At 53.5% G+C, this 27,905-nt stretch overlaps 1 protein-coding gene across 4 annotated transcripts in view; it reads right to left on the bottom strand.

Annotated features, from left to right (window-relative positions):
• Positions 1-27,905, bottom strand: part of SLC23A2 (solute carrier family 23 member 2) — a 60,814-nt gene that overhangs the window by 28,751 nt on the left and 4,158 nt on the right. For 2 of the 4 annotated variants that reach the window (XM_064175720.1, XM_064175719.1), the window contains exons 2-6: positions 17,547-17,657; positions 10,789-11,046; positions 9,131-9,229; positions 6,111-6,227; positions 3,441-3,598 (exon numbers count right to left, since the gene is read on the bottom strand). In XM_064175720.1, coding sequence (XP_064031790.1) covers positions 3,441-3,598; positions 6,111-6,227; positions 9,131-9,229; positions 10,789-10,920 — 506 coding nt within the window. In that variant the 5' untranslated portion in view covers positions 10,921-11,046; positions 17,547-17,657. The remainder of the gene's footprint in view (positions 1-3,440; positions 3,599-6,110; positions 6,228-9,130; positions 9,230-10,788; positions 11,047-17,546; positions 17,658-27,905) is intronic. The other 2 variants (XM_064175721.1, XM_064175722.1) reach the window with 2 other exon arrangements.

Genomic DNA, 27,905 nt, shown 5'->3' with positions numbered 1-27,905 from the left:
AGCTGAGGGAGCTGGGGAGAAGGAGGCTGAGGGGAGACCTCCTGACTCTCTACAGCTGCCTGAAAGGAGGTTGGAGAGAGAGCCCCGAGGCTGAGAGCCTGCAGAAGAGCAGCCCCAGAGGGCATCTGAGCAATGCTCAGCAAGAGCTAAAGGATGGGGAACAGGAAGCTGAGGCCACTCTTGTCAGTGGTGCCCAGTGCCAGACCAAGGGGCAATGGGCACAGAGTGGACCCCAGGAGGTTGCATCTGAAGAGGAGGAGAAAGTTGTTTGTTGTGAGGGTGCTGAGGCCTGGAGCAGGCTGCCCAGAGAGGCTGTGGAGCCTCCTTGTGTGCAGAGCTGCCAACCCCCCCTGGGCACTGTGCTGCTGGGCAAGCTGCTGGGGGTGCCCTGCTGGGGCAGGGGGCTTGGCCTGGCTGAGCTCCAGAGATCATTTCTCAGCCCTGCCATGCTGGGACTCTGTGAAACTCCTCAGGAAAGGTCTCCATTACCTTCCCATGCCACACAGATGTCAGAATGCTCAGCACAGATGGGCACAGCAACAAAGCTGAGCTGTGGAGGTGTGAAAGCTGTGGGTGATTGTCTCAGGCACTAATTACCCTGAGGCCTGGCCAAAGCCTTTGGCTCATTACATACTCTGCTAAATAGCCTGAATTCCTCTAATTAGTATGGGGGCCAAACTGACCACAACTCCACCTCAGAACTGAGCCAAATCCATCCTTAAGGACCTTGAAAGCCTGGAATGTGACCTCTGGGAGCCATAGTGACTTTATTTGCTCAAATGCTTTGCCCTGGACAGACTTGCCAATAAAGACTTGAAAACCTTGTTTCAAGCCCATGGCTGCTCCAGCTCATTCCCAACCCTGCCCAAAGCCAGGAGCCCAGAGGCAAAGTTATCAACGTTCAGCCATGGAACTTTGCTCCTTAAATACAGAGTCACAGAATCGTTTGGGTTGGAAAAGCTCTCTGAGAGTCCAATCATGCATCTAACACCACCGTGGGTATCAGATCACATCCCCAAGCACCACAGGGTTCAGTTTTGGGCCTGGGCATGAAGGAGTTGGAGCAGGTCCAGAGAAGGGTAACAAAGCTGGGGAAGGGTCTGGAGAGAACAGGGCTGGGGAGGAGCAGCTGAGGGAGCTGGGGGATGGAGCCTGCAGAAAAGGAGCTTGAAAGGAGATCTCATTGCTCTCTACAACTCCCGGAGAGGAGGCTGGAGCCAGGTGGGGGTTGGGCTCTTCTGCCAAGGAACAAGGGACAGGACAAGAGGAAATGGCCTCAGGTTGCCCCAGGGAAGGTTTAGATCGCACTTTAGAAGAAACTTCTCCACTGAAAGGGTTCTCAAAGCCTGGCCCAAGGCTGCCCAGGGAGGTGGTTGAATCCCCACCCCTGGAGGTGTTTCAAAGCCACAGAGGTGTGGTGCTGAGGGCCAGGGTTTAGCTCTAGCCTAGGCAGGGTCAGAGAACGGTTGGAGTGGATGATCTGAAAGGTCTTTTCCAACCCAAACTATTCTGTGATTCTAAGACATTCAAGCCTCAGGAAGCACAACAAAAACACTTCCTCTGGTAAGTGGGAGGCAGAAGAAGAAAACTGGCAGGAGCCCAGGAGAACCAAGCTCCCCTCTGAGCTCATCCACAGCTCTGTGCTTGTACAAAAGGAGAAGGTGATCACTTCAGTGAGCTCAGCTTCCAGTCCCTGCCTAGGTCAGCAACCCCTTCACTGCCTCCATAAAGCACAAATGGAGGCTGTGTGATGGAAAAATCCATCACTCCTCTTACAGCAGCCCTGCAGTACCTGAAGGGGCTACAGGAGAGCTGGGGAGGGATTTCTGACTAGGGCTGGGAGTGACAGGATGAGGGACAGTGGCTTTGAGCTGGGAGAGGGGAGATGAGGAAGAAGTTGTTCAGAGTGAGGGTGGGGAGACACTGGCAAAGGTTGCCCAGGGAGGTTGTGGAGCACAGAAGCACAGAATGAGTCTTGTTTCAGAGGGAATTTGGCTGAGCTGAGTCTTGTTTGAGAGGGAATTCTGTAGCCTGGAGAGGAGGAAGAAATTGTTGAGAGTGAGGCTGGGGAGATACTGACACAGGTTGAGGGTGGTGAGACACTGGCACAGGTTGCCCAGGGAGGTTGTGGAGCACAGAAGCACAGAACGTGATCTTTGATCACATTGGGTGCTTCTGTGTTCCACAACCTCCCTGGAGGTGTTCAAGGTCAGGCTGGATGAGGCTTTGAGCAACCTGGGCTGGGTTGAGGGGCCCATGGCAGCAGGTTGCAACTGGATGATCTTCAGGGTCCCTTCCATCCCAAACCACTCTGTGACAAGAGAGGCTCAAAACACCAAAGGGCCCAACTCTGCTCCTGGCTCTTCCAGGAAAGCTTTTTACCCATTTCTGCCCACAGCTGCTGCAGGAGCACAAAGAACTAATCAGGCAGAAAAGATAAATCCGAACTGCAGGGAGGCTTGGCTGAAAGAAAATACCTTGGGGGCAGAAAGGTTTCTCTTTCAGCAGTTTTCCTCATGTTGCTGTGTCAGTTGAATGACCTTTTCCTACCCAACAGCAGAACCATTCTGTGAGTTGAGTAAGACAGAAGAAAATAAAGGGTTGTTTTTTTTCCCCCAAGGCCAAAAGGCAAGGAAGGTAACCAAGGACAAGGAAAATAAAGATTAGATTGGAAAACCTCAAGAGTTTGGCAGATGTGTAGGTGAAAAGCTGAGCTACAAACTGCTCTGCCCTCAGCTTGCCTGCTGCACCCTGCTGCCAGAACTTCTTCTGCCAGAGGCTCTGCTTCTCAGAGAAATCTTAGGATGAGGAGAGGCTCTTGGTCTGGTTTCTGTTGGAGTCATAGAAGGGTTTGGGTTGGAAGGGACCTCCAAAAGTCATCCAATCCAACCCCACCCTGAGCTCAGCAGGGACATCCTCCACTAGATCAGGTTGCTCAGAGCCTTGCTGAGCCTGATCTGGACTATCTCTGGGATCGAGGTCTCAACCAGCTCCCTGGGCAACCTGTTGCAGTGTTCCAACACCCTCCTGGTGCAGAATCTGTTCCTCACATCCAAACTAAATCTCCTCTGCTCTGATTTCAAGCCATTGCCTTTGTCCTGTCACTGCAGGTCTTTGGGAATAGTCCCTCTGCAGCCTGCTTGTAGCCCCTTCAGGCACTGGAAGGCTGCTCTGAGGTCTCCCTGGAGCCTTCACTACTCCAAGCTGAACAACCCCAGCTCCTTCAGCCTGCCCTATAGGGGAGGTTCTCCAGCCCTCTGATCACCTTGGTGGTCACTTCTGGACCCTCTCCAGCAGCTCCAGGTCTTTTTTTTGTGCTGGAGGCACCAGACAGGGACACAGAACTCCAAGTTGGGTCGCAGCAGAGCGACAGAATCGTCCCTTCGAGTACCCCCCAGACACTCACATCTCAGCAACCAGAAACGAAGCCCAAATCTCACCTGCACCCAAAAGTTGTTTGTAACAATGTAGTGATGCCCACGCAGAAGAAAATGGTCCCAATCAGCTGGCTGGTGGCCCACTGGTCAAACCCAACACACATGGCATCGGCCAGCAAGAAGGGCACCGCGATGGTGCCGCTGAAGCAGGTCAGGTAATGCTGTGGAGAGAAGCAGCCTGGTTAGTGCTGCAGGCAGTGCTGGCATGGAGAGCACTTCTTGGCCCCTTTGCAGCTGGTGTTTAATCAATAGAATGGTTTAGGTTGGAAGGGACCTCAAAGATCAGCCAGTTCTAATACCTCTGTCATAGGCAGGGACACCTCCCACTAGAACAGGTCACTCAGGGTCTCATCCAGCCTGGCCTTGAACACCTCCAGGGAGGTTGTGGAGCACAGAAGCACAGAATGTGATCAAAGATCCCATTCTGTGCTTCTGTGCTCCACAACCTCCCTGGGCAACCTGTGCCAGAGTCTCCTCCACCCTCACTCTTGAGAATTCCTTCCTCATCTCCACTCCCGATCTTCCCTCTCCCAGCTCAAAGCCATTTTCCCTTCTCCTGGCATTCACAACCTCCCTGGGAAACCTGTGCCAGTCTCCTCCACCCTCACTCTTGAGAATTCCTTCCTCATCTCCACTCCCAATCTTCCCTCTCCCAGCTCAAAGCTATTTTCCCTCCTCCTGGCATCCCAACCCTCCTTGGGCAACCTGTACCAATGTCTCACCACCCTCACTGGAAAAATCTTCTTCCTAACATCCACTTTCAATCTTCCCTCTGCCAGTTCAAACCCATTACCCCTTGTCCTGTCATTCCAAGATCTTGTCAATAGTCCCTCCCCAGCCCTCCTGTAGCCCACTTCAGATCCTGGAATCCCACTCCAAGGTCTCCTCAAAGCCTTCTCCTCTCCAGGCTGCAGAGCCCCAACTCTCTCAGCCTGTGCTCACAGCAGAGCTGCTGCAGCCCTCTGAGCACCTTCATGGCCTCCTCTGGATTCACTCCAACAGTTCCATGTCCTTCTTGTGTTGGGGGCTCCAGAAGTCTTGAACTACTCCCCCAAAACCCCTCCCTTCCTGGTCCTTCTACCCTGAGCTATCACTAACCTGTTGCTAGTGAGCACTACCTCTGTGGGGTCAAGCAGGTTATTTACACTGCTCCTGAGGAGGAGGTGCCCAAGTAAAGGAGCTGAGAACAGCTTTAATTCACACAAAACACAAATCCATTCATGCCCAACCATGTGTAAAACCATCCCTGAGCAAATGAACCCAGAGCACACAGAGCTGAGAGGTAAACAAAGCTCCCAGAAACCAGGAAGCTTTCATTGGCCTTCAGTCCACATCCACAGAGAGCAAACAAACAAGAACCACCATGGGGATGGATTCACTGAATGCTTTGGGATGGAAGAGACCCTAAAGATCAGCCAGTGCCAACCTCCTGTCATGGGCAGACACCTCCCACTAGCACAGGGTGCTCAAGGCCTCATCCAGCCTGGCCTTGAACACCTCCAGGGAGATTGTGGAGCACAGAAGCACAGAATGGGATCAAAGATCCCATGGGATCAAAGATCACATTCTGTGCTTCTGTGCTCCACAACCTCCCTGGGCAACCTGTGCCAGTCTCCTCCACCCTCACTCTTGAGAATTCCTTCCTCATCTCCACTCCCAATCTTCCCTCTCCCAGCTCAAAGCCATTTACCCTCCTCCTGGCATTCACAACCTCCCTGGGCAACCTGTGCCAGTGTCTCCCCACCCTCACTGTAAAGAATCTCTCCCTCATCTCCACTCTCAAGTTTCCTTCTTCCAGCTCAAATCCATTGTCCCCTGTCCTGTCACTCCCAGCCCTTGCCACAAGACCCTCTTCAGCTCTCAGGCACTGGAAAGCTGCTCTAAGGTCTCCCTGGAGCCTTCTCTTCTCCATGCTCAAGTAAAAACATCATCACTACTGAACTGCTTGTCCTGGGGAAAGGCAAGGGGGGGAAAAAAGGCTGTTTTGGAATGCATTTGTTTGGAGATCTCCACATACTTCACAGATGTGAGTGGCATGCTCAGCATTCCTGAGGGACAGGCTTCCTGCCACCAGAGAGAGAAAGGAGCTGAAAGAAGCTGTTCTGCTTCACATGAGTGAGTGGCTGAGCTGGAAGTAAGGTCCAGCTCCCCAGCATGGTGGGGTTGGAAGGGACTTTTGGAGATCAACCAGGTCGAATGAGGCTTTAAGCAACCTGACCTAGTGGAAGGTGTCCCTGGCCATGGCAGAAGGGTGCAGCTGGTTGAGCTTCAGGGTCCCTTCCAACCCATTCTATCAAGTTCTGCACAGTGAGGGTGGTGAGACACTGGAACAGGCTGCCCAGGTTGGAGGTTGAAGCATCATTCCTAGAGACATTCAAGATCAGACCTGATGTGGACCTGGGCAGCCTGTTCTAGTTGGAGGTGTCCCTGCTGCCTGCAGTGGGGCTGGCCAAGATGACCTTGGAGGGTGCTTTCCATCCCAGTGCCATCTGTGTGCACCACTTACCAACAGAGCAATCTCTGTAATGAGCTTCAGAAGAAACTCTTTGAACACTTCCAGCACCTGAGGGTGTGTGGACATCAAAATGCTCACCTGGAGAGGTGTGAGGAACTGCATGGAGAAGTCTGAACAAGGTTTAGAGAGGGCAACAAGAGCTCTGCTTGGAAACCTACCTGTAAGCCCAAAAAGATGCAGAGGTACCAAGGAGGGACATCTTCAATGGTGTAAATCATGTCAGTTCTCTGGGCATCCAAACTGCCACTGCTGTCCAGGGTCTCTGCCAGGGAGCTCTGTTGGGATAGGAGGGTAAAAAAGGTTGGGAAGGACAGAGCCAGCAAGAGCAGATTGCTGTTAGAAGGTTGCCCTTCTCTGGACCTGCTCAGCACACAAAACTCTGCACAGCACTCAAGGTGTGACCTCCCCAGTGCCCAGTTCACTTCTTGGCCACCTGGGCACTCCCTGGCTCATCTCCAGCTGCTGCCAATCAGCACTCCCAGAGCCTTTCCCATTGGGCACTGTCCAGCTCCTCTGCCTCTAGCCTGGAGCCTTCCTGGTGTGGTTGTGAGCCAAGGTCAAGACCCAGCCCTTGGCATTGTTGAACCTCATCTCTTTGACCTCAGCCCATCCAGCCAGCCTGGTCAGGTCCCTTTGCAGAGCCTCTGAGCCTCCAGCAGCTCAACACAGCCACCCAGCGTGGTGTCAGCTGCAAAGTGGCTGAGGGTGCCCCCAGTTCCCTCTTTCAGACCATTGGTGAAGAGAACAACAATGCTGATTTGTTCAATGGTTAAGCCTTTTACCTCTGAGGATGAGCTGCCACCAGCAAATATTCTCCTCTGGAAGCCATTCCCTGCTTCCTTCCTCCATCAACTCTTTGTTTATGACCTAAACAATCTGGCAGCCAGAAAGTGTCCCAAGAAATGAGGTTATCAAGACAGAACTATTCAGGAAAATAATAAAGAGGAAAAAGAAGGCAAAAAAGGAAGAAGGAGACCTAAGTGGAAGAGTCAGCACTGGCTGCTGTCCAGGCAGAATGGTTGCCCTTGCATAAGAGACCAAAATGAGAGGCAAGGAAGTTCCTCACAGTAACTGCTTCATCTTCACTCAATTCCAACCCTGGTTAACCTTCTTCAACCACAACAGTTACTGGTTTGCTTCCACTCCAAACTAAAGCAATCAAGACCAATGCTAATCCTGACAGCTGAGCACATCCCCAGCCAAGTGGCTTCCCCTCAGACCTGCAGCCAGCCCACATTCTGCTCTCCCATCTGCTCCAGTTTGCAAGGAGCTGACAGAGAGCTGACCACAAACAGTCACAACTCCAAACCCCTGCAGATTTCAGGGCTTCACAGGATGGGTTGGGTTGAAGTGACCTCAAAGGCCTCATCCAGACTGGTCTTGAAGATCTCCAGGGAGGTTGTGGAGCACAGAAGCACAGAATGTGATCAAAGATCACATTCTGTGCTTCTGTGCTCCACAACCTCCCTGGGCAACCTGTGCCAGTGTTTCCCCACCCTCAACCTGTGTCAGTGTCTTCCCAGCCTCACACTCAACAGTTTCTTCCTCCTCTCCAGTCTACAGAATTCCCTCTCAAACAAGACTCAGCTCAGCCAAATTCCCTCTCAAACGAGACTCAGCTAAGCCAAATTCTCTCTGAATACTCAGCTCAGCCAAATTCCCTCTCAAACGAGACTCAGCTCAGCCAAATTCCCTCTCAAACAAGACTCAGCTCAGCCAAATTCCCTCTCAAACAAGACTCAGCTCAGCCACCTTCTCTTCACCACTATGTGGAATCACTTTGTTTCAACTCTCTGGTTTCCAAATGCCTGTGAGAACAAAAAGACAATGCTCAAACCCCAAATTCCAACAATAAAAGCAAGGAGGAAGGATCAGATTTTAGACTTTCAGGTCAATTAACCAAAAAAGATCCTTATGTAAGGAGTGTTCTGCCCTAATCCCCTCCAGAACATCACAAACTCCTCTGGAGAGGCCTGACACAAAGAGCAGGAATTCTGCCAGACTCCTGACTTTGCTCTAATGCTTTTCACTTCTTCACAACAGGTATCATGAGTTATGCTTAATCTTAAAGAAGGCTCCAGGCAGACCTTAGAGCAGCCTTCCAGTATCTGAAGGGGCTCCAGGAGAGCTGGGGAGGGACTTTTGATGAGGGCTGGGAGTGACAAGAGAGGGATAATGGTTTTAAGATGGAAGAGAGGAGATTGAGAGTGGAGATGAGGAAGAAATTCTTGAGTGAGGCTTGAGGATGAAGAGATTGAGAGCAGCCCTGCAAAAAAGGGACTTTGGAAGGTCATCAGCAGTCACTTGACAGGAAAAACAAAAATCAAGGCTCAAGAACTGAAGATCAGCCAGAAAGACCTTGCTGGGAAAACCATGCAGGAGGCCACTGGAAAGGAAGAAATCTATAAATTGCAGCTTCTGGTTTTTGGTGCCAGGTCAAAGTGTGCACCAACAGCTCCCAAGCTTTGCTGAGTCACTCCTCATGTTCTGCAACCAAGATGTGTGAGCAGTCATGAGGACAGAAATCCCCCAGGCCCCATCTGCAAGTCAGCAAGTTTGACCAGAGACTTCCCCTGTGCTCAACAATGCTCAGGCCACCCCTGGAGTGCTGTGTCCAGTTCTGGGCTCCTCCATTGCAGAGAGATGTTGAGGTGCTGGAGGGTGCCCAGAGAAGGGCAGCAAGGCTGGGGAGGGGCCTGGAGCATAGCCCTGTGAGGAGAGGCTGAGGGAGCTGGGGGGGTGCAGCCTGCAGCAGAGGAGGCTCAGGGCAGAGCTGATTGCTGCCTGCAGCTGCCTGCAGGGAGGCTGTAGCCAGGTGGGGTTGGGCTCTGCTGCCAGGCAAGCAGCAACAGAACAAGAAGACCCAGGCTGAAGCTGTGGCAGGGCAGGCTGAGGCTGGATGTTAGGAGGAAGTTGTTGTCAGAGAGAGTGATTGGCACTGGAATGGGCTGCCCAGGGAGGTGGTGGAGTGGCTGTGGCTGGAGGTGTTGAAGTCAAGCCTGGCTGGGGCACTGAGTGCCATGGTCTGGTTGGTTGGGCAGGGCTGGGTGCTAGGTTGGACTGGATGAGCTTGGAGCTCTCTTCCAACCTGGCTGACTCTACGATTCCATGAACTGGAGTGGGTAAAGAAGTAGAAGAGGCAGGATGGGTTCTCACCCCGAGGGAAGCCATCACCTACCTTCTCTGCTATGCCATTCTCTGTGGTGTAGATGGCCATCAGCTCCGTGTCCTCTGTGTCCTGATCACCACTGGAGGTTGCTCCACCATTTATCACCACCTGAACAATAAAACAAAAAGAACTCCCACAAAGTCTTAGAATAACCACTGGCCCTGGGCTCACACTCCCTGGTACTCAGTTTGTTCCCTTGGAACTTGGCTTTTTGTCAGATGCATCACAGGCTTGGTGAGGAACCATTTCTGCAACAGCATGTCCAGGACAGACACCACAGCCTGGGGAGAAGGCTTCAGAGCTGCCTGCCAACTGCTGAAGGGATCCTGCAGGAAGGCTGCAGAGAGACTTCTCATGAGGGTGTCCAGAGAGAGGCCAAGGGGAAATGATTTGGAGCTGAGGCAGAGCAGGGTGATGAGTTTGGAACAGGCTGCCCATGAGTGTGGTTGAGGTCCCTTCCCCAGAGACAATCAAGATCAGAATGGATGTGGCCCTGGGCAGCCTGCTCTAGTTGGAGGTGTCCCTGCTGAGTGCAGGGGGGTTGGACAAGATGCCCTTTGAAGGTTCCTTCCAACCCAATGCAAGCTGTGAAAGGTCTCCTCACTGTCACCTCCTGCTCTCAGGGCATGGCAGGGGCTGGTGCCCTGCACTGGGACACTCACTGCTCAGCCATGGTCTGGGATGTGCTGCAGAGAGCTGTGGAGCAGACACATGAACTGACCACAGACAACACAGAGGAGGTTTGCTTGAAAGAGACCTTGAAGATCAGGTTCAACCCTTAGAATCATAGAATAGTCAGGGTTAGAAGGGACCACAAGGAGCAGCCAGTTCCAACCCCCCTGCCATGGGCAGGCTCACCCTACCCTAGATCAGGCTGCCCACAGCCTCAGCTAGCCTGGCCTTAAACACCTCCAGGCATGAGGCCTCAACCACCTCCCTGGGCAGCCCATTCCAGGCTCTCACCACTCTCATGGTGCAGAACTTATATCCACTCTGAATCTCCCCACCTCCAGCTTTGCTCCATTCCCCCTAGTCCTGTCTCTACCCTTAACCCAGCACTGCCAGGGCACCACCAGCCCCTCAGCATCTCACCTCCCCAGCTCCAAAATCCCTTCAGGGATAGTGAGGCCACCACTGCCTTGGGCAGCCTGGGACAGGCCTGGACAACTCTCAAGGTGCAGGAGAGACCTAAACCTCCCCTGGGGCAACTTGAGGCCATATCCTCTTGTCTTTTGGCTTGTTCCTTGGGAGACCAGTCCCAGTCTGGCTCCAGCCTCCATTTAGGGTGTTGCAAAGAGACAGAAGGTCTCCCTCAGCCTCCTTTTCTCCAGGGTAAACAACTCCAGTTCCCTCTGCTGCTCCTCCCCAGCCCTGCTCTCCATCCAGCCCCTTCACCAGCTTCACCACTTTACTTTGGATATGCTCCAGCTCTACACTTGCTCTTGCTGCAGGTGGAGCTCAACAACTTAGGCTCATGCTGGGAATAGAAGGAGACCTGAGGGCTGGGGACAGGATTTCATCCCACCCGCACTGGTCTCGCTTACAGGTAACCAAGTGGCAGAAGAGGTTTTGCTGCCTGCTTGTGGCAATCAAGGGTTTGTACAATGCAATCAGAGCTCAACATCCTCGGGTGCTTCCACCAGGCAGCCCCTGGAGCTGTTACTTACAGGGAGGGTGAAGAAGGTTGGATGCTTGGACTCCTCCTCGTATTTGCCCTCCGCTGAGCCTCCTGCCTCCACCGACTTGGAAGTGGTGTTCTTCCCAATCCCCATCGTCTCCAGGACGTCAGTGACTTGCATGCAGCAGCCAGGAGGGTGTTTCTGGGCTGCCAAACCAAGCACTACAGACAGTTCCTGATTTCAAGGGCAGCAGCTCCAGGAACCACAGAAGGGCTCAGCAATCCAGCTGGGACATGAGGGCTGCTTCTTTATGTAGCGTTGGCATCAAGGGACCCAGAAGGAAGGAGAGAAATCAGTGTTGGCTTCATCAGCCCCAAGGGGTTTGTACAATCACACCTCCTGGGGTCCCTTTCACACAGAATGGCAGGAGCTGGAAGAGACTTCCAAAGCTCAGCCAGTCCAACCCCCTTGCCAGAGCAGCATCACCCAGAGCAGATCACACAGGAACACATTCAGGCAAGGTTTGAATATCTCCAGAGAAAGAGACTCCACAACCCCCCTGGGCACCCTCACAGGGAAAAAAGTCCTCCTCATGTTTACATTAAGCTTCCTATGCCTCAGCTTCCACCCATTGCTCCTTGGCCTGGCATTGGGCATCACCCAGCAAGGCCTGGCTCCAGCCTCCTGGCACTTCACATACTTATAACCACTGCTGAGGTCACCTCTCAGGCTCTTCTTCTCCAAGCTCCAACCCCCAGCTCCCTCAGGCTCTCCTCATAAGATTTATGACTCTGTTTAGTCTGAAGAAAAGAAGGCTGAGGGGGGGTCTGATGAGTATCTCTAAATACCTGAGGGGTGGGTGTCAGGATGAAGGGGTCAGGCCCTTCTTTCTGGTGCTGCTCAGCAATAGCACAAGGAACAACAGACACAAGCTACAACCCAAGAGGTTCCACATCAACATAAGGAGAAATTTCCTTGGTGTGAGGGTGCAGGAGGCCTGGAGCAGGCTGCCCAGAGAGGTTGTGAGTCTCCTTCTCTGGAGACTTTCCAAACCCACCTGGATGTGCTCCTGTATGACTTGTCCTGGGTGCCCCTGCAGGGGGGTTGAACTGGACGATCTCCAGAGGTTCCTTCCAACCCCTACCACTCTGTGATTCTGTGAGTATCATAATTAAACTGTCACCTTAATTGGATTCTAATCTCCTTGGCATATGCAACAAGCTGAGCTCTCAGGGTTCTTCAGCCATCTGCAAAAGCCCAAAAGGCCCTGGGCTGGATTTGGCACAGATCCTTACCTGTGACAGCTGCTTAGCAGGTGCCACCCCTACAGCTTGCTCCTGGGAGCTCTCTCATCCTGTGCTCCTGCTTCCTGGCCAGCTCCTTCCACAGCCACACCTGTTTGCTGCTCTTAGGAGTGCTCCCTTGTACAGCAGTGCAAGGTCAACAAACACAGGTCAGGTCCTCAAATGCTGTGAGTGAGGTGAAGAAGAGAGGACCTTAGGTGGTGCTTAACTGGTTAATGCTGTTTGACACTTCCACTGCCACAGAATCACTGAATCCTTCTGCTGGTGAAAGACCTTTATAAGGTCACTGAGTGAACCATTCTCTAACCCTACCAAGCCTGGTGCTAAACCATGTCCTTCAGCACCACATCTCTGTGGCTCTGAAACACCTCCAGGGATGGAGCATCCACAACCTTTCCAGGCAGCTTGTTCCAGGGTGTCACCACTCTCACTGCAGGGGTGCTGGGCAAGATGAGCTTTGAAGGTCCTTTCCAGTCTGTGAACATGGAAAGTTAGGCACTGCCATGTCTCCAGGACTTCCTCCCCTCTTGGGAGCAAAGCTCCAGACACCACCAGCAGCTCCAGGTTAGCTTCTCTGCTTTGGAGCCTGCAGAGAGGCTTCTGGTGATGCCCACTCAAACAGCTACAGGAACAACCATCAATGGTTGGACTTGATCATCTTAGAGGTCTTTTCCAACCAAAAAGAGGAGAGGGAATGGACTGAAGCTTGAAGAGGGCAGACTGGAGATTAGGAAGAAAGAGCCCATCCCTGGAGGTGTTTCCAAGAGGCAGAGAGGTGGTGCTGAGGGCCATGGTTTAGCTTGGCAGTTACAGAAGGCTTGGACTGGCTGAGCTTTTCTAACCAAAACGATTTTCAGCCCATGACCACAAAGAAGCAACCCCACATCAAGAAGCAAAACCACCTGATGTGGCATTTGGAGGGGGTTTGTGCACCCAGGGACACACACTCCAACCCCACACGCAGGTAGCAGGGCCAGGGCAGGGAGCCCACACTGACATTTCCAAACTCTTCTGGCTTCTACTGAGCAGTGAAACTTGCACTCAGTGGCACTGGAGACAATCAGAGATGTGCAGGAGACCTTTTTCCTCTGCCATCAGAAGTGTCAAACTGAACCAGAGACCTTTAGGGAGCAGGAGCTGAGGTTATCTGAGGGATAGGATTCTTTATTAGACCTGAACCCACCAAGTGAGCAGAGCTAAATGAGATGACTTAGATGTTTTATAGCCCTTTGTAACAAATCTGACTGCTCAGATGATGGAAACTCCTGTAAAGAGAGATAAAAATCACTCCCCAGCAGCTGGGGACACAGAGTACAATGCATTATCTGCTGCCCTGGATCAAATGGAAAGGCCAAGAGTGAAATTTCCACCACACCACTGATGAACATTCACATTTGTACACCAAATTACCTCCACTGCTCAGACAGGATTGGCCCTGAGACACCGAAAGCTGTCAGGGGTTTACAGTGCTTGAGATAAGATTAGGAGCTAGACAAGCAGCAAGGTCACAGGAGAAAACCCTTGTCCTGGAAGGCCTATTACATCTCCTGCCTTGCCCCACCCTTCTGCTGATGGGGGAAGCAAGGGCAGGAAGAAAAGAAAGGCTTGGGCCATTATGTCCCCTCCCAAAGTGATAAACAGGGACCCACAGGTGTTTAGGTACTTGTTGGTGTCTTGCCCATATAAAGGTGAGCAGGGTCTGGGCTCACCTAATGTGGTCAGTTTGGCAAATGCCTTCTGATTGGTGAATCTCTGTGGCCAAAGAGCCTTTACAGTCAGGCAAGTGATATAAACCGAACTAAGCTGCAAGCAGTTGTGCTGCTTCTGCCTTGCTGCTCTTGGACAGTGTGTTCTGCTCTGCCTTGTGCTTCAGACCAGCTTAGCCCTGATGTTTTGGGCTTGAACTACCTGGAAACTGAAGCACCTCAAGTTTCCCAGGAGAAGGCATTAAGCACCTGACCACGTGGCAAGAAGTGCCACTGCCATGGTGCCCTCTGCACATCTGCAAGAGATCTGCCTGCACCTCTGCAAACCTCTGTGCCAAGGGAAACCAGGATCAGGTCAGAGATCCTCTGCCTCTTCCCCAGCACTCTGGGAAGATCTGGAAGCCTCTCAACAGCCCAGCAGCTCCAGCACTGCCACAAAGGAGCCAGGGAGCAGCTTGACATTTCTCCTTCCCCACAGTGAGTGGCACAGAGTTTCCCATGGGCTCCAGGCTACCTATTCATAAGTGAGGCAAAGCCATTTTGTGCCTCAACTTTGCCAAATGTTCTGATTCTCCTCAATGAATTGCCCAGAAGATTTTTCCCAACCCAATTAGAAACAACCCTCCTGAAAGGGGAAAGGCCTCTCTGAGTCCTCAGCACACTTAGAATCACTGAGTGGGTTGGGTTGGAAGGGACCTCAAAGGTCATCCAGTTCCAACCCCCCTGCCACAGGCAGGGACACCTCCCTCTGTATCAGAGTTTCATCCAACCTGACCTTGAACACCTCCATGAATGGGGCATCCACAACCTCCCTGGGCAACCTGTGTCAGTGTCTCCCCACCCTCACCCCAAAGAATTCCTTCCTAATCTCCAGCCTCAATCTATGCCCAAACTTGCAACATTTAGGTTTTCAAGCCCAAGAGTTGAAGGGCACTTTAAGAAGTTTCAGTCCTGAGTTGGCTTCTGCCCTCACTTCAAAGCAGGTCTTCAAAGCACAACCAACCTCTGCTTTGGAGGCTCTAATGAATTTCTAAGCAGTTGGTATTTTGAGTGCCATCCAGAACAGCTCCTTAACGACTGACCAAGGTTGGGGCATGTCTGCACAGAGCCATGCTGGGGAGTCCTGCCCAGCTCAAACCTTGCCCTGATGGAAAGCACATTAGCTAAAGCTCATTAACCTCCTGGCTGAATGAGTTAGTTGAGAAGGGGACCTAAAGGCAGCTGAATGAGCTGGGGAACAAAGCAGCTCACAGCTTTCAAAACCTACATTTGGTTACTCCAATTATTGAAGAGAAAAGAAACTTCTTTGGGCTTCAATTCTAAACAAAACCACCTGAGGTGGGAGCATTGCCAGGAAGGACAGAAAGACTGAGGGGGGTATGACTTAAAGGTCATTCACTTCCAATCCCCCTGCCATGGACAGGGACACTTCCATAGGACCAGGCTGCTCAAGGCTTCATCCAGCCTGGCCTTGAATGTTACCATGCTTAGAACCCCCAAAGCTTCCCTAGGCAACCTGGTGCAGGCAGTGCCTCACCACCCTCCTGGGGAAGAATTTCTTCCCAATGTCCAGTCTCAATCCAGCTGGAAGCCATCACCCTCATCCTGGCAATCCCAGACCTTGTCACAAGTCCCTCCCCAGTTGCCTTGAAGCCCTTTTAGGTACTGGAAGGCTGCTCTAAGGTCTCCCTGGAGCCTTCTCTTCTCCAGGCTGAACATCCCCAACTCTCCCAGCCTGTCCTCACAGAAGAGGTTCTCCAGCACTCTGATCATCTTTGTGGCCTCCTCTGAACCCTCTCCAACAATTCCATGTCCCTCCTACACCATATGTCCTTCCTGTGGATGGGATCTGCTGTGTGTGGTATGCACACCCTGCACAGAACCTGGGCAAAGCTGGTGCCTATGGGAACAACAAAAAGAAAGGGATGGGGTGAAGGCTGAGCAAGGAACAGCTTGACTGAGGATGGGTTTGACATAAGCCACTTCAGCACGACCTGTCCTGGTCAGATTTAATGTCTTTGGTGGCATGGGCAGAGGGGTTGACACACTCTCATATGCATGCTTGGCTCCACTCCAATGTGAGCTGTGACTCCTCAGCCTCTCTGGGCAGCCAGGGCTCCAGCACCCTCACACTGAAGAAGTTTCTCCTCATGTTGAGGTGGAAGCTCCTGGGTTCCAGCTTGTGCCCATTATTCCTTGTCCTGCCACTGGGCACCACCAAACAGAGCCTGGCACCTTTATCAGATATGTATAGCCACTGATCAGGTCCCCTCTCAGCCTTCCTTTCTCCACACTAACCAGCCCCAGGGCTATCAGCCTTTCTCCACAGCAGAGATGTTCCAGCCCCTTCATCATCCTCACAGCCTCCACTGGACACTCTCCAGCAGATCCTTGTCTCTCTTCAACTGGGGACACAGAATTGCAGCTGTGGTCTCACCAGGGCAGAGTAGAGGGAGAGAAGAACCTTTCTAGCTCTGGTGGCTGCACTTTTCTTGATGCAGGCCAGGATCCCACTGGCCCTCTTGGCCACAGGGGCTCTTACCTTGGTTTCTACCAGGAGCCAGCCCTTGCAGCCTCCAGGAATACCCCAAGCACTCAGCTCCCTCCCTGTCACTCTGGATGTTAACAGACCCTTCATGAATCTCCCTCCCAGCACTCCACAAGCAACCTGAGCACACTGCTGCTCTCCCTTGCTTTCTTTGTACTTTTCTTTGGCACTTAGATAAAAGCTACATTTCCCCCCTGCCCTCAAGACCTTAATCACCTTAAAATGAAGGTGAAGTTAAGAGCCTCAGCTAGGAAAAAATTCGTTTATTAAGCAAAGCAGGGGAATGTGCCAACTGCTTCAGCTCTGAATACGAAGCTCCTTTCCAAAGGCTTAGGGATTCCTACACCTACTCCTGAAAGTGATACCTGCTCCCTGCTGAAAGAGAACCATTTAGTCCAGTTAAGCAATACAAAGTCAGCACAAACTCCAATACAAAACCAGCACAGACCCCTACCAAACCAGCACAGAATCAGCACAGACCACTACCAAAACCAGCACAGAACCCTATCAAAACCAGCACAGACCCCTACCAAAACCAGCACAGACCCCTATCAAAACCAGCACAGACCCCTACCAAAATCAGCACAAAACCAGCACAGACCCCTACCAAAACCAGCACAAAACCAGCACAGACTCCTACCAAAACCAGCACAAAACCAGCACAGACCCCTACCAAAACCAGCACAGACCCCAGTACAAAACCATACAAACCCAGTAAGTGATGACACACTTGGAGCAGTTTACACTGAGTGGATCCATGAGGCTCATCTTGAAGTATTTCCACTTAATTTGGAATTCAAGAAGCTTTCCAAACCTCACTGAGATCCCTGAATCAATCAGGTTGGAAGAGACCTCTAGGATCAATGAGTTGAACCTATCACCCAACCCTTCTAATGCACTAAACCATGACACTAAGTGCCTCATCCAGAGGCTGCATTTGGGGCAGGAAGGAGCTCAAGCACTCCCCCTTTAAACATTTCCAAGGAAGCCAAAGTTTACAGGTAGAGGAGGACAGACAGGAGACACTTTCACAGAATCACAGAAGCATTCAGGCTGGAAAAGACCCTCAGGATCCCTTACTGGAGTGGTTCTTCATGAGGACATCCACTTTTGAACACAAAATTAAGCCATCAAACCTTTTAGGATATTGAAACTTAGCTATCCAAGGCTGGAGGCTGCCAGGTTTAAGCCACTTGCTAATGCCCGCAGTCAGGCAGCATTAACATCTGAATTCCAGGCAGCTCTTACCTCCAGAAACCTGCCCCAGCATCCAGAGGTGCTCTCAGCCAACTCCTCCACCGCCTTCCCTCCTCCTTCCAGCCTCAGCTCAGAGCAGCAGTTGGCCTTGCAAGCCGCAGCCTGAAAGGATGCAGACATGGTGAAGGAGGATTTTTATAAGGCGCTGGGGGCTGCCGACATTGTATAACCGCAGTGTGCCCAATCCCCACCCCTGCGCCTTACACAACGGCGGCCGGGGAGGGGAGCGGGGGGGAAGGCACCGCACGGCCGCCAACGGCAGCGGCGGGGAGGGCTGTGCCGGGGCTGCCCCGAGCAAGCAAAGGCAGGCTGTGAGTAACGGCGGAGTGAGCACACGGCCAGGTTCGAGGGCTTTACGTAACCTCTTAGAGGGAGCCAACCTCCCCCCCCCCAAGTTCGAGAGGCATAAATATTTACACGCCTGGCTCCAGCGGATGTCATCGGCGTCAGGATTTTGTCCTCCCCCCCCCCCAAGTTTGGACTTCCCTAAGACCTCATTGTGCAACTTGGCATGGAAATAAGCTCAAGGAGCAACGGAGCTGCTTCTCTCAAGAGGTCCCAGGTCTCCAAGCTCTGTTCCATTAAGGTTTAGCAACCCTCAGGCTTCCCAGGAATTGAAATAGAAGCGTGGCATGGAAAGGGAGCTTGGAGATGATCCAGTTCCAACCCCCCCTGCCATGGGAAGGGACACTTCCCACCAGCACAGGTTGCTCAAGGTCTCATCCAGCCTGGTTTTGAGCACCTCCAGGGAGGTTGTGGAGCACAGAATCACCCAATGTGATCGAAGATCACATTGGGTGATTCTGTGCTCCACAACCTCCCTGGGCAACCTGTGCCAGTGTCTCCCCATCCTCAACCTGTGCCAGTGTCTCCCCAGTCTCAACCTCTGCCAGTGTCTCCCCATCCTCAACCTCTGCCAGTCTCTCCCCATCCTCAACCTCTGCCAGTCTCTCCCCATCCTCAACCTCTGCCAGTCTCTCCCCATCCTCAACCTCTGCCAGTCTCTCCCCATCCTCAACCTGTGCCAGTGTCTCCCCACCCTCAACCTCTGCCAGTGTCTCCCCATCCTCAACCTCTGCCAGTCTCTCCCCATCCTCAACCTGTGCCAGTGTCTCCCCATCCTCAACCTGTGCCAGTGTCTCCCCATCCTCAACCTGTGCCAGTGTCTCCCCACTCTCAACCTGTGCCAGTCTCTCCCCATCCTCAACCTGTGCCAGTCTCTCCCCACCCTCACTCTCAACAACCTCTTCCTCATCTCCACTCTAACTCTCCCCTCTTCTAGCTCAAAGCCCTTACCTGGAGGTGTTCAAACCCAGGCTGGAGGAAGCCTTAAAGCAACTTGGGCTAGTGGGAGGTGTCCCTGCTCACGGCAAGGGGTTGGAACTGGGTGATCTACAAGATCCTTTCCACATCAAATCATTCTGTGGCTCTATGAAGGTAGAGACCCCCTGCATTAATCTTCTCTTCCCCTGCTCTGCCTCTGCAGGACGATGGCACTCTGAAGGCTCCCTTGCACCTCTCCACATCAATTCATAGCCCTGTCTCAGGTCATCACTTGCCCTCAAGCTGCTGCCCCATCCTCACCCCGCAGGGGAAGCAATTGCCTCTCCCAGTAGCTCATGTGCTTGCTACCATCCCCCCACCCCCTCTCCAACTCACCCTGCAGGTGATCACAGCATGTCAGGGGTTGGAAGGGACCCAAAGAGATCAACCCCCATGCCAGAGCAGCACCATGCAATCTAGCTCAGGGCACACAGGAACACATCCAGGCAGGCCTGGAAAGGCTCCAGAGAATGGAGACTCCACAACCTCTCTGGGCAGCCTGTGCCAGTGCTCTGGGACCCTTCGAGTCCCCTCTTGTGCTGAGCTGCAACCTCCTGTGCTGCAGCTTCCATCCTTTGCTCCTTGTCCTATCCCAGGGAGCAAATGAGCAGAGCACTCTGCTCTTCTGTGACTCCAGCAGTAGCTGCTCTATGGCAAGCAAAAGCCATCCAAGACTATGTTTTGTTGTGAGCAAAGGCTTGTGAGAAGCTGGCTGCAAACGCAGCCCTGGGAGCCCAAAGAGATCATCGAGTGCAACCCTCCCTGCCAGAGCAGGACCATAGCTCAGGTCACACAGCAACACATCCAGACAGAGCCCTGAAAGTCTCCAGAGCAGGAAGACTTCAGAACCTCTCTGGGGAGCCTGTGCCAGTGCCCTGGGACAATAAAACCAGCCCCCAGAAGGCAGCACCGAGCTGCCCCATGCCGCCCACGTGTGCAGCCTGAGCCTCTGCACCTGGGGCGCAAACGGAGAGCTGGGCAGGAGCAGAGAGCCGGGCAGGGGCACAGAGCTGCAGGGGCACAGAGCCGGGCAGGGGCAGAGAGCTGCAGGGCAGAGAGCTGCACGGCAGAGAACCGGGCAGGGGCACAGAGCTGCAGGGGCACAGAGCTGGGCAGGAGCAGAGAGCTGCAGGGCAGAGAGCCGGGCAGGGGCAGAGAGCTGCAGGGCGGAGAGACGGGCAGGGGCAGAGAGCTGCAGGGCAGAGAGCCGGGCAGGGGCACAGAGCTGCAGGGCAGAGAGCCGGGCAGGGGCAGAGAGCCGGGCAGGGGCACAGAGCTGCAGGGCAGAGAGCCGGGCAGGGGCACAGAGCCGGGCAGGGGCACAGAGCTGCAGGGCAGAGAGCCGGGCAGGGGCAGAGAGCCGGGCAGGGGCACAGAGCTGCAGGGCAGAGGCCTGAGCTCACCTCAGCCAAGAGGCAGCAGCAGGCGGCTGGCGCCATCTAGCTCCCCCCGCTCCGGCCTGACGCAAGCAACCGAGTTTGTCATCGCCCCAAGCTCGCCCAGTTGTCAGGAGCTGAAAGCTGCCAGCAGCAAGCAGCAGCTCAGCCGCGGGCATCTGCTTGTTCGCGCATCCCGGCAGCGAGCAGGGCACGGAGCACGCTGGGTGCAGCACCCACCCAGAACACAGGCAAACAGGCAATGACCTCTGCTGATGGGGACGCTGTGTGCAAGCAGCCCTGGTCCCAGCCCTTCATCTCCATTGCAATGCGAGGCTGAGAAGTTTCTGTGCAAGCACAACCCCAGCCCTGCTCCCAGCCCTGCATCTCCACTGCAATGCGAGGCTGAGAAGTTTCTGTGCAAGCACAACCCCAGCCCTGCATCTCCATTGCAATGCGAGGCTGAGGAGTTTCTGTGCAAGCACAACCCCAGCCCTGCTCCCAGCCCTGCATCTCCACTGCAATGCGAGGCTGAGGAGTTTCTGTGCAAGCACAACCCCAGCCCTGCATCTCCATTGCAATGCGAGGCTGAGAAGTTTCTGTGCAAGCACAACCCCAGCCCTGCTCCCAGCCCTGCATCTCCACTGCAATGCGAGGCTGAGGAGTTTCTGTGCAAGCACAACCCCAGCCCTGCTCCCAGCCCTGCATCTCCATTGCAATGCGAGGCTGAGGAGTTTCTGTGCAAGCACAACCCCAGCCCTGCTCCCAGCCTTTCATCTCCATCACAATGCGAGGCTGAGAAGCTTCCTCCTCCACTCGGCCCTTGTCTGGTGCCAAGCCATGGCCTTCAGCACCACAGCTCTGATTATAACCAACAATAACAGGACCCAGTGCCACCTGGCAATGCAATCCTGCCTTTGAACCTTCAGATACTGCAACATCACAGAATAGGCTGGGTTGGAATGGACCTTGAAGATCATTTAGTTCCCTCCTACCACACCAAGTTGCTCAAGGCCACAACCAACCTAGTTTTGAACACTGCCAGGCTCGGAGCCTCCACAGCTTCTCTGGGCAGCCTGTTCCTGTGCCTCACCACTCTCAGGGGGGAAGAGTTTCTTCCTAATGCCTTATCTTGATCCAGTTTCTTTCAGTCTGAAGCCATTGCCCCTCACCTGTCACTCCAGGCCTCTGTACATAGCTCCTCTCCTGGAGCCCCCTTCAAGCCCTGGAAGGCAGCTCTAAGGTCTCCCAGATCCTTCTCTTCTCCAGCATGAACCAGTCCAACTCTCAGCCTGGCCTCACAGAGAAGAGAGGGCTCTCTTCTCCCTAGTGCCAAGTGGTGGGACAGGAGGAGACAGCCTAAAGTTGCAGCGAGGGAGGTTTAGGTTGAACGTTAGACAAAATTCCCTCGCTGCAGGAGTGGTCAGGGATTGGCACAGGCTGCCCAGAGAGGTGGTGGAGTCCCCATCCCTGGAGGTGCTCAAGAAACCTTTGGCCATGGCACTTGGGGCCATGGTGGTGTTGGGCTGATGCTGGACTGGAGGATCTTTGAGAGCTTTTCCAACCATTCTGCGGTTCTATTTTCATGGCTGCAAAGAGTTTCTGTACAGAGAGCACCACCAGACTGCTCTTGCTCCAGGGTGTGCAAAGAACGGGGAAGGTTTTCAGCTGAAGGTGTTATTTTCATTTCCTAAAGGCAAAACATGTTGCTGTCAAAGCCATGCTTGGTAGCCTTAGAGCCCCACGCACAGCTCAGCCACTTTGGAGCCTTATGCGCAGCCTTGGAGCCCCATGCGCAGCTCAGCCACCTTGGAGCCCCACGCTCAGCTTGGCCGCCTCGGAGTCTCCCGCACAGCTTGGCCACCTTGGAGCCCCATGCGCAGCTCAGCCGCTTTGGGGCCCCACACTCAGCTCCGCCGCCTTGGAGCCCCACACTCAGCTCCGCCACCTTGGAGCCCTATGCACTTGGCTGCCTTGGAGCCCCACGCACAGCTCTGCCACCTTGGAGCCCCACACACTTGGCCACCTTGGAGCCCCACTCACAGCTCTGCCACCTTGGAGCCCCACACACTTGGCCACCTTGGAGCCCCACGCACAGCTCTGCCACCTTGGAGCCCCACGCACAGCTCTGCCACCTTGGAGCCCCACGCACAGCTCCGCCGCCTTGGAGCCCCACGCACAGCTCCGCCACCTTGGAGCCCCACGCACTTGGCCACCTTGGAGCCCCACGCACAGCTCCGCCACCTTGGAGCCCCACGCACGGCTCTGCCACCTTGGAGCCCCACGCACAGCTCCGCCACCTTGGAGCCCCACGCACAGCTCCGCCACCTTGGAGCCCCACGCACAGCTCCGCCACCTTGGAGCCCCACGCACAGCTCTGCCACCTTGGAGCCCCACACACAGCTCCACCGCCTTGGAGCCCCACACTCAGCTCTGCCACCTTGGAGCCCCACGCACTTGGCCGCCTTGGAGCCCCACGCACTTGGCCACCCTGGAGCCCCCCCCCCCCCCCCCCCCCCGCGCAGCTCAGCCACCTCAGACTCCACCTGCACCATGCAGCCAGGTTGCAAACTCTCTTTTCAGCTAAGGGGGGAAAGAAGAGCAGAGCCAGAGAGCTGCTCCCTGACCCCAGTACCTCACTCACACTTCAGCAGGCAGCAAACGCAGCTTCCCAGCACTGCCCAACCGCTCCAGCAGCCACACTCCTCCTCCTCCTCCTCCTCCCAGTCCCAACCTCCTTCCTCTGAAATCAAAAAAGCCTTTTTAATCTTCAAAGCATGGCCACGAGTCAATCTCCAACTTAGCACACTTTTTAATTTTCCCTTTAATTATCCAGTTGGGAGACTCCTGCCCTGCTTGCCTGCTGACCTTCCACTGCTTCCAGATGATTGCAAGAAGTCTTTCCTGGGAATTATCAGCAAATTTATAGCCACATGCAGAGGAAACATTTCAAGGCTCCCAGGCACGGGGGGGAGAAGAGCTGGAGTGAGTGTTGGTGTGCTGCTGCTGTGCAGACAGCCTTTGCTGTGCTCCCACAGTAGCCTCACTTACAATCAGGGAATTGTTTTGGTTGGAAAAAGATCTCTAAGATCATTTGGGTCCAATGAGGTCCTGAGAGTTGAGGATGTTCAGCCTGGAGAAGAGGAGGCTCCAAGGAGACCTTAAAGCAGCCTTCCAGTACCTGATGGGGAATCAGAGAGTTGAGGAGGGACTTTTGACTAAGGGCTGAGAGTGATAGGATGAGGGACAGTGGCTTTGAGCTGGGAAAGGGGAGATGGAAAGTGGAGAGGAGGATGAAATCGTTGAGTGAGGGTGAGGAGACACTGGTGCAGGTTGAGGGTGGTGAGACACTGACACAGGTTGCCTAGGGAGGTTGTGGAGCACAGAATCACCCAATGTGATCGAAGATCACATTGGGTGATTCTGTGCTCCACAACCTCCCTGGAGGTGTTCAAGGCCAGGTTGGATGAGGCATTAAGCAACCTTTGCTGGTGGGAGGTCTCCCTGCCCATGGCAGAGGAATGGAACTTCATGATCCTTAAGGTCTCTTCCAACCCAAACCACTCTATGAATGTACAAATCCAATCAAGTATCTTGTAATAACAAACGTAAACCTCCCCTGGCCTTGGGTGGCACAAGTTTAGAGTGGGCATTAGAAGAAACTTCTCCACTGGCAGGGCTGTCAATGCCTGGCACAGACTGCCCAGGGAGGTGGTTGAATCCCCCATCCCTGGTGGAGTTTCAAAGCTGCAGAGCTGTGGTGCTGAGTGCCGTGGTTTAGCCTCAGCCTTGGCAGAGTCAGAGAATGGTTGGATTCAGTCATGAAAGTCTTTGCCACCCAGAAGGATTCCCTGACTCTCAGCAGCACAGCCCAGCAAGAGAAGCTGTTATTAATTCCCTTAGCAATAATAGAGGCTTTATTAGTGAGAGCTGTTGACCAACTGTTTGTCCCACGAGCTTTGGTCACCAAGCACCTCGTGGTTTCCCCACAGGCATGGGGAAAAAATTAAGTCATTATTGCCAGTAATGATTTTTAAGCACAAGCAGCACTGCTCCCTCTCTGACCACGCACCAAACAACTGCAGGCAGCCCTGTGCTGGATTCCCACACCTAAAGCCAACCAATTACTAATTTATTAATTTCACAAGAAGCCTGGAAGTGTTTATAGAGACAGGCTTGTGTTTAAACAGCCTGGCAGCTTCATCTCTTGTGCTGGGTGTTCAGGAAGGCTCGGGTGAAAGCGTTGCCAGGGCCAGCAGCCACCATCTGCTTCCTTAGCAATGTGTATTTGGACAGCAATGTGCCCAGGTGGCCAAGAAGGCCACCAGCAACTTGCAGCAGCAATGGTGTGACCAGCAGGAGTAAGGAAGTCACTGTCCTCCTGGGTTGGGCACTGGTGAGGACACACCTTGAATCCTGGGGTGAGCTTTGGGTTCCTTACTCCAATAAGGAGCTGGAGCAGGTCCAGAAGAAGTGGTGAAAGGTCTGGAGAAAAGGACTGGGGAGAAGCAGTTGAGAGACCTGGGGGTGTGGAGCCTGGAGAAGGCTGAGAGGAGACCTGAAAAGAGGTTGCAGTGAAGTGGGAGGTTGTGGATGTCCTTTCCCCCTGAAGATGTTCAAGGCCAGGTTGGATGTAGCTTTGAGCAACCTGGACTGGTGGGAGGTGTCCCTGCCCATGGCAGGGGGTTGGAACTGGATGAGCTTTAAGGTCCCTTCCGACTCAAACCATGCTCTTGTGGCCAGGAGGGGCAATGCCATTCTGGGGTGGATTAGAAGGACTGTGGTTAGTAGGTCGAGAGAGGTTCTCCTGCCCCTCTACTCTACCCTGCTGAGGCTGCATCTGGAGTACTGCATCCAGTTCTGGGTCCCCCAGTTCAAGAGAGACACAGAACTGCTGGAGAGAGTCCAGCACAGAGCCACAAAGATGCTGAAGGGAATGGAACAGCTCTGTTAGGAGGAGAGCCTGGGGGAGCTGGGGCTGTGCTGCTTGGAGAGGAGGAGACTGAGAGGTGACCTCATCAATGGTTATCAATATGTGCAGGTGAGTGCCAGGAGGCTGCAGCCAGGCTCTGCTGGGTGATGCCCAGTGCCAGGCCAAGAGGCAATGGTGAAAGTTGAGGCATAGGAAGATTCATTTAAACATGAGGAGGACTTTTTTCCCTGTCAGGGTGCCAGAACACTGGAATAGGCTGCCCAGGAGGGTTGTGGAGTCTCCTCTGGAGATATTCAAACCTTGCCTGGATGTGTTCCTGGGTGATCTGGTCTAGGAGATCCTGCTCTGGCAGGGGGGTTGGACTGGATGAGCTTTGGAGGTCCCTTCCAGCCCCTGACATTCTGTGATTCTACGATTCCAGATCTTCCTGGACAAGCTGCTGAGGATGACCCTGCTGAGACAGGAGGTTTGGACTGATGATTGTCCTTTCCAAGCTCCACCCTGCTGGGATTCTCCATGCAAAGGGAAAAAATGGAAGAGGTTCTGGTATCTTTTTCCTGCCACAGCAATTCAAAGGCTCCACTGAAATCCAAACCTCACCCCAGCACTGCCCATCGAGAGCTGCGAAATGCCGTGGGACACTTTCATTTGACTCAGACACACAAAGACAGAGGTTGCCAACACTGCAGTGAGCACTTTAGTTCCCATTCCAAGCCTCTAAATAAAAAGTGAAAGTCCTGACATCCAGCCACAGGCCTGCTTTAATCAGCTGCTCCCTGCGACCTTGAACAGAGCTAAGAAGATAGAGACACTTCTGCCTTGAAAAGCACAACAGAGCAGCAGCGCTGAGCTGTGTGCTTCAAGATGAGACAATACGGGAAGGGGGGAGGGAAAGGAATGAAAGAAAACCCTTCAGATGTCTCCTCCTGTGCAGGAGAAGAGTGCTCAGGAAAGATGTGAGAGGGCAGGCTGCAGCAGGCAAACATCTCTAACATTTCCTTCCCGTGGCTGACACCAGGCAGGCACCAGCAGCATCCAGAGCACTGCAATCCCAGAGTGGGCTGAGTTGGAAGGGACCTTGAAGATGATCCAGTTCCAACTCCCCTGCCATGGGCAGGGACACCTCCCACCAGCACAGGTTGCTCAAGGTCTCATCCAGCCTGGTCTTGAACACCTCCAGGGAGGTTGTGGAGCACAGATTCTGTGCTCCACAACCTCCCTGGGCAACCTGTGCCAGTGTCTCCCCACCCTCAACCTGTGCCAGTGTCTCCCCACCCTCACTCTCAACAACTTCTTCCTCATCTCCACTCTGCCCTCCTCAAGCTTCACAGAGTTGAAGTGACATAAAACACACTGCAGCTGCTGTCAGATGGTTTCATGAGCACTAAGGCTTCACAAATGACAACGTTTGACCCTGTAAAGTTTTTTTTCCAGCAATAGAAGGGATTGTTTAGGTTGGAAAAATACCTTTAAGGGAGATACAAACTGCACTCAGGAGAAGGCTGAGAGGGGACCTGATCAGTATCTATAAATGCCTGAGGGGTGGGTGTCAGGATGAAGGGGTCAGGCCCTTCTTTTTGGTGGTGCTCAGCAACAGGACAAGAATCAGACACAAGATACAACCCAAGAGGTTCCACCTCAACATAAGGAGAAATTTCCTTGGGGTGAGGGTGCAGGAGGCTTGGAGCAGGCTGCCCAGAGAGGTTGTGGAGTCTCCTTCTCTGGAGACTTTTGAGAGCCATCTGGATTTGTTCCTCAGTGCTCCTGCTCTAACTTAAACCATTCTATGATCTCTGGAGGTGCCTTCCATTCCCTGACAGTCTGTAATTCCATGATGCCAAGATCAAGTCCAACCATTAACCCAGCACTGCCAGGTCACCACTAAACCACATCCCTCAGCATCACAACCTCTGATCTTTCAAGCCCCTTCACGAACCATCACCTTCCATGGACAGCAGAACCATTTTGTGCAGCCATCTGCATCTTCTCTTGTAAGGATAAATGCACAGGGCAGTGTCTGACAACAAAATGTATCTCCTGAAGGAATGGCCCCACCGAATCTTTTCAGGCTTCAGCTTCCTTATGTGGTTCAACAAAGCACAGTGCCAGGAACAGTTACAGCAGGAGATCTTTCCAGTATCACCTTGCATGGGCCACTGGTTTGTAATCTGCTATGAACTGGAACAGCTCAGGGCCCTGCCAGCTGACTTCCCCCTGTACACACAAGGATCACAAGAGGTTAACTGCTGCAGTTCAGGCTGGGTCGTTAGAGCAGTTTAACAGCCACTTCTGGAGGAATCTCTACTGAAGATGGGTGAAGTTTCACTCATTTAGTTTTCAATTCCCTCCATTCAACCTAAAGAGCACAACATAGAATCAGCCAGGTTGGAAGAGAGCTCCAAGCTCAGCCAGCCCAACCTAGCACCCAGCCCTGCCCAACCAACCAGACCATGGCACTAAGTGCCCCAGCCAGGCTTGGCTTCAACACCTCCAGCCATGGGCACTCCACCACCTCCCTGGGCAGCCCATTCCAATGCCAATCACTCTCTCTGACAACAACTTCCTCCTCACAGCCAGCCTCAACCTGCCCTGCCACAGCTTCAGCCTCTGGCCCCTTGTTCTGTTGCTGCCTGCCTGGCAGCAGAGCCCAACCCCACCTGGCTACAGCCTCCCTGCAGGCAGCTGCAGGCAGCAATCAGCTCTGCCCTGAGCCTCCTC

Source organism: Pogoniulus pusillus, chromosome 42 (genome assembly GCF_015220805.1).
Source record: "Pogoniulus pusillus isolate bPogPus1 chromosome 42, bPogPus1.pri, whole genome shotgun sequence".
NCBI classification, from domain to species: domain Eukaryota; kingdom Metazoa; phylum Chordata; class Aves; order Piciformes; family Lybiidae; genus Pogoniulus; species Pogoniulus pusillus.
Note: the sequence above shows the minus strand (reverse complement) of the source record. Positions and strands in the feature narration are given on the sequence as shown.